General features: G+C 39.4%; 1 protein-coding gene across 1 annotated transcript in view; it reads right to left on the reverse strand.

Moving 5' to 3' along the window:
- LOC139738697 (MARVEL domain-containing protein 1-like) overlaps nucleotides 1-6,500 on the reverse strand; it is a 50,012-nt gene extending 43,512 nt beyond the window's left edge. Inside the window, exons 1-2 of the mRNA XM_071649331.1 lie at nucleotides 6,447-6,500; nucleotides 841-1,069 (exon numbers count right to left, since the gene is read on the reverse strand). Of these exons, the coding sequence (XP_071505432.1) occupies nucleotides 841-1,002 (162 nt within the window). The 5' untranslated portion in view covers nucleotides 1,003-1,069; nucleotides 6,447-6,500. The remainder of the gene's footprint in view (nucleotides 1-840; nucleotides 1,070-6,446) is intronic.
- Between the last annotated feature and the right edge of the window lie 463 nt (nucleotides 6,501-6,963).

Genomic DNA, 6,963 nt, shown 5'->3' on the forward strand with positions numbered 1-6,963 from the left:
TTTTAGCATTTTTTTTTCCTAAGAGTGATAAAAACACTTTCAATTTTCTTTGTTAAGTGTAGCTTGAGCTTGATGGAAATCTGCTTGATGGAAATCTTTAATACACTGTACATTGTTTGATATAAAATTCCCTCCAGAGAAGCAACTTCCATAGAAACTGAAATGGCTATTACTAGTGAGTGCCAGTGATGTATGTTTAGAGTGCCTTCAAATAGAGGACTTTGTCGAGAGTGCCATACTCAGGAATATGATTACGTTGAATATGTGAGTCAATATAGACAATAGCAAGTATTGTATCAGGAAAGCTATATCCAAGTTGAGAGGTGGGATTTCACTTCATTTCAATCATTTTTTGCTTTCTATCTCTGAAAAACAAAAAAGGAAAGAAAGATAAAAAGAAGAAGAAAGAAAATAAAATGCTGGAGACGTATATGGGGTTATTACATCCAAGACTTGTAGCACATCTTGATATTCAAATTTGACAGTCGATCTCACCTCTTGTACATTGTACAGTCAACCTCGCTTTAGTTGAATCTATTTGGAAAGAAGAAATAGCTTTGACTTAAAGAAAATTCAGCTTATGAGGGATTAAAATCAACAGTATTGAAAGGAGACTTGAAAGATCTTCAACTTATGCAAGGCTGACTTAAGCAAGGTTGACTACTGTAGTAAGCAAAAAGAAAAAAGTTGGTTGGACAATACAAGGGGAAAAAAAGAAGAGTACATGATCTGTCTTGTAACTTGTCCTACAATTTTGGATCAATATCCCTCATGTTATCTGGATCAGCTTCACAGATTTAAAGACAGGACTGTTTGGTTACAGTCTGTGGGTTTGCTTACCATCTCCACAACCCTGAGTATTCCTGGAAGTGACAAGGCATATGCCTTGTCGAAAGTGCACTGCATGCTTGTTGATGTGGTCTGGTAGGTACTGGTCGTGTGTGTCGTGGTTGTATGAGAGTCGGGAAAGGCAGCTGGTTCTGCTGGGTAGGGGTCAGCCATGGTTGCAGATGGAGCTTGTTATTCCACGCTGTATAAAAACTGCAACTTCAGACCCTGTTTCTGCACACTGTGTATGGGCAAAAACAATGTTCAGTAGCAGCTTGAGTGTAGGAAAATAATGCCTTTTATACTCTCACTGTGGAAGCACAAAATGCATCTTTCAGTTCAAACAGAAGAAGAGGATTTGTATCAAGTGTACCGGTATGTAAAATGCATAGTTCTCTTAGGTTTCTTCACTAAAAGCAATGTGCATGTGACAGTGTGGTAGAAATAATACTAATAATACTAATAATAATAATTTAATAATAATAATAATTATAATAATAATTATAATAATAAAAATAATAATTTGATAACAATAATAAAAATAATAATTATAATAATAATCATAATAATGACAATCTTAAAAGAGAAAGCACAAAATAATAAATGCTGACAATCCATTTACAAGCAGTAGAGAAATAAAAAATAGAATGAAATCAAACTATTATTTGTGAAATCTACGATAAAGTGTGACTTGAAAATAATCTATACTGCCTTCTTGGTGGGCATCTGAATGTAATCATCACTCAATTTTCTATTATAAAGATGAGAAAGATCATTATCATTGAACAATTTTATGTAATATAAAAGAAGGAGAAAGCATATTTCAATGAGAGGGATTTGATTCAGAATTTATCAGAGTAATACTACAGATCTATAATCTGAAGATCTTTACTACAAACAAGATTATTACACAGGCTAGATGAACAAAAATGATTGCATAAACTTTTACAGTATGTTTTAGCTTTAAAGTTAAGAGTAACATCATAGAACTAGACTACATGTAGCAGAAAAAACTACTGTAAATGCTATTATTTTGGCGAGGGTTTGGTTTTCATGAACTTCGCAAGTCAGCTTGCGAATTTATTGCCACACACTGTGTAGTATGGTATGTACATCTTTGTGCACATACTATACAATATCATTATCCTTACAGAGGATTTTTAGAGCCCAAATACAAGTGTTATTTTGTCGACGCACCTCATAACCTCCAACCCACTTAAAAAGTTTGTTGAACTCGACCAATATTTTTTGCCGAGGCGACCAATATTTAAAATATTGGAGGGCAAGAGGGGGATTCCCCAAAGTTTTTATAAACTGCACCGTGATTGGTTGAGATATATACGAGATGACCTGAAATAAGAAGTAAAAACGTCTGTGATTGGTCAATCACGAATTAACTAGAATATCGTTTCTTCTAAAATTCTGTGTTTATACAAACACATTTCATATATCAGTAAGTTGAAATTGTTTTTCACACAATTTTTCAAAATATCACTTTCATAACAGGAAGTTAAATTTAGGTTTGATGAAAACAAGTTGCATTTTTTTGTGCATGCAGGCGCAAGGAGACGATTGATCTGCAGCTCTGCATGCTCAGCGCTAAACTAGATAGCCCGCGCGCGATATAATGTAGCCGGCCGCCGCCGCTGCGCTTGCATTTGCATGCGCGATATGCATATTACAGTTACTGTACATGTACGTACGTGTGTACAAGTACGTTATATACAGCACAGTAGGACTAGTTGTGGTAGTAGTAGCCTAATTCGATCTTTCACGATCTACGGTAGATGTGACGTGAATTGTTTCTCAGATCTCGGATACAAATACATCTAATTCTGGTCTAAATTAGCTAGATCTCGGTCTAGCAGTAACATGACGGCTGCCTTGGATACATAGATCACTGTTTTATCAGAGACTGAAGTGGATTAACTTGCACTGAAGAGTGTACATGTACCATACCCCATGTCGGGATCACTACACAGTAGGAACAGCACTCGGAGTCGGAGACAGAAAGGGTAGGCCAAAGTGAAAACATTCTTTGCTAAAATCCTCTGTAGGATAATAATGATGATATTGAATGTCCTATTTTCGATTAATACAAGGAAATATTGGACTCGCTAAGCAAAATATTGGACTCGTCTTCGACTCGTCCAATATTTGTGCATAGCTCGTCCAATATTTCCTTGTATTAATCTCAAGGCCATCCAATATTATATAACTCTTGGTGTCAATTTTGTAAAAATAACATCTCACGAAAGTGTCTGTGACCTCCTCATTCGCGAAAATACCTGTGTGCAAAAATAACAGCTCTTAGTTACAGTAGGTTTTGGCAATCCAGGGCCATACACAGTTTTCTTCTTCCGGTGAGAGTGACCACAATATACTTGCTGATTACTCTGTCACTTTCAGGGATGTATAAGTTGCAAGAGTCTTTGAAGGGTTCAAGTAGTTGCAGAAATCACCATCCAAATTTGGGCTAAGGCTCGTGACATGGATGTGTCAATGGCATTGGCCTCAAACACCTCCTGGGGTAATCTGTTCACATCTTTGATGGTTCTTGGTAAGAAGGAGTTTTGGTGATACGAGTTCTGCGGCAGGTGGAACCAGGTATTGGTGGCTGTGAGTTCTTTCACTGATATGGAGGGAGTAGTCGGAGCTGTTCCTGGATTATTGACCTCAAAATGATTCTAATTAATATTTTGGATATTTATATAGAATTTATACATTCTCATATGTTTTAACTTCCCTATGATGTCATCACAATGCAACTTTGGTCATAAACTCATAAACAATGAAATTATTGCAATAAGCATTGCCGACTGCCTACAGAAACAACAAATACCAGTTCAAGAATTGCTCACTACTCAGCACATGTGTAGGTGCATGGGTAATTAGCCAGCAAATATGTGATGAATTGTCAAGGTACATGCTGAATTCTGTAATGCTTACTGGATCATGCTGCTAGCCCAACCACACCCTACCAGACACCTTTGCGCATGCAGCTGTGCTCTGACAGGGCTATGTATAGTTACCTGTTGCTAGAAACTCAAAGCAACTTCACATCACATCAAATGCACGAATCGCCCGAACTTTGTGTTTGATCAGAATCAAACACAAAGTTATGTTTGATATTTGCGTTCAAAATCAAACATCCTTTCAGCTTTGCTTTGGACTTGCTTTTAAAATGCAAAGTTTGGGGTACCATTTGTTGTAGACAGAAAGATCCGTCTGTCCGGAGGACTCTTTTATATTTTGCCATTAACGCTGTCCTCCGTAGACAGACGGAAGGTTGCAGTACCCATTGCTGTGTGGATGTTCTTAACCACTGTCTCTATGGAAAATTGGGTGAGGTACCTCACCCTTCTCGATTGCGTCTAATTCACGGCCCTAGGTCGGCAAATTTAAGCTTGTATGGTGAAATTATTTTTTTAAGAATACGTTACACTCACCAGATTAATGAATAATCCAACATTTTAGGAGAATTTTCAACGTAAAACACAGCCTGTCGCGTCGTCACATTCAAACTGCAGAAACATACACTATGAATCTATTAGCCAATCACATGCGAGGTAGTTTCTACGTATTTGTTTTACTAAAACACGTACCTCGCATGTGATTGGCTTAGCAATTGTTACAGATTCAAAATGGCGACTTACTGCTCACGAACGGCGATGTTGCGATGTCGATAAAATTTCTGCATTATAACCGAGGTTATGTGAGTATTTCGATTGCACAATGTGAGAAATTTATCCCAAATATTGCTGCATAATGTGTCATGTCATGTCATACTTGTTTGAACGTAAAAAAGCTGTCTGAAATTTGGTTTATCGTAACGTTTGATCTGTGCGCGACTGCTCCACACAGGAGCCGCAATCATTGACTTCGGTTTGTATACGGAGGGGATCCGTGAAGCCAGACGCAGTCTCCGCGGAACATTCCCCGACGGACAGATACAGACCGATCTTTCGGTCAACATTTGTTGGTGGACTTGTGTGTGATTTTTGGAGTTTCTCACACTTGGACCCACAGGTGATAGATGCATGCCATGCCAGGGCAGTGGTCAGCCTTACAATGCATCAGAGCAGCTGGCGAATTTCAGCAAATAATGTGTGTACGTGAGTCATACAATGTATGGGCATTAGCATTGGGGAGTTGCGAATGAATAGTGAATCGGTAACTATAAACCTCTAAGCTCTATAGACTTAATTAAATAGCCGATACTTTTAGTGATAGGTTCTTAGCTTAGACAGGCATCTGGCAATATTTACTCATAATCATACTGTAATTATATAAATTCCTTAGATGAATTGGTTTGCAATGCAATGGCATCACTGAAAAGCTGAAACATGTCAGAATACAATCCTGTAACCTAAAATATGGATCAGCAAGTGTCATTGTATTAAAATTCAAAGGTCATAACAGTGTGTGGCCTGGACTGCCATTGAACTAGATCTAGTTTTAGTATTTTCTTTCTAGAAAATCTAGACATCTAGAATGTACTAGACTAGTACTACTCTAGAGACTATGCACCGTCACTTTTATTGTGGGGGCGCTGTGGCATAGTGGATAAGACTCCCGACTCCCATACGGAGGACCGTGAGTTCGAATCCCGCCCAGTGCTTACATCCTTGGACAAGATGTTTTTACCCACAATGTCCCTCTCGACCCAGGTGTATAAATGGGTACCTGGCAACGCTAGGGTAATAATAATAGCAGGGTCCTCTGGTAGAACAGTGGCAACACTGAAGAGGCTACCCTGGGTAAATAAGACCATATTATTATTATATTATATTATTATTGTACATTAGTGACATTAAAAATTATCCTGTTCACCATGTCACCTCTCACTGACGCACGATACTTCTACCATCCCAGGATAGTTTCAAGGAACTGCTGAAAGGGATTACTACTTCAAGGACAAGGTTCAAGGTTCAAGACCCAACCACAGTTGTACAGTTGTGAGTTTAAATAAATTAACGTTACTGATTAAGCCTAAGTTAGACTCTAATTCACCGGCATGTGTGTCTTGATCAAACTCGACTACTGTGTAGATCTACTGACTGTAAATTTACATGATAAGAACATCAAAATCAGCCCGATGTCATTCACTAGATAGTTTAAATTACTTTCGACTTATGTCAAACACCCTCAAACCGCATAGGTTCTAGAACTATGTTGATAGGAATATAGGTCGTCTTCTCTGTATTGCCATGTTCTGCAGTCGTCGTCTGTCATCGAGTGTGGTGTAGCGAAGACGCCCCTTCAATAACAACACCACTCCACACTTGCTAGATACCAGTAGCCCGTTCCGCGTCCCGCGGCCCGCAGCGCAGCACGCCCCTCGAATTCAGCCAAACCTCAACTCAAGCGTCCCGAAAGTACAACAATCGCTTCAAGAGCTACCGTATATTGCACTTGTCAGCTAGCTCCAGACGGTTCGACAGGTACGGTTCCCGGTACTAAGTACCGTCGTAGTAGTCTGCTGGTATAAATTGACTTTGTTTCAGTTCAAGTGCCTCCATTGACTCATTAACAGAAGGGACGATTTTTCATCAATACTAGTTTGCCCTAGTTTGTCCTAGCAAACAAACAAGATACTATAAAATATGATTTCTTACCAGAAAATTTCACTGTGGTAGAGATGTCACCCCTGTAGTCAAAGAACATTCACGATATACTTATACATGTACAATGCAATATGTATACTAAGTAGCTAGATCTCGATGGATGGGTACGGGTATATGGATGTGTACGTACGGTACGGTACGTACGTACGTCGCGCATACCACGAAAACAGAGACACAGGTACACACACACAGACACACACACACACACTGTGCACGTCACACTGATAGGAAGCGTTAGCGTGCCGCGCGCGCACCGCAGGTTTAGTTTAGTTTAGTTTAGTTTAGTTTAGTTTAGTTTAGTTTAGTTTAGTTAAAATAGGAGTGTACTGTAACCTTCACAAGCGTGATGTTGGTGCGCAAGGATCGTAACGACAGCCACGACAACTTTCAATCTTGGTTTTGTAGCTGAGGTACCGGTACACGTGTTGAGAACGTTGTGACGTGCAGTGGCGTATCTAGGGGGGGGGGGGGGGGGGGGCAAGGGGGGCACGTGCCCCGGGCGCCACCC

Source organism: Diadema antillarum, unplaced genomic scaffold (assembly GCF_040938485.1).
Source record: "Diadema antillarum isolate AM-2024a unplaced genomic scaffold, OU_Dant_1.0 seq00000765_RagTag, whole genome shotgun sequence".
Lineage (NCBI taxonomy): Eukaryota > Metazoa > Echinodermata > Echinoidea > Diadematoida > Diadematidae > Diadema > Diadema antillarum.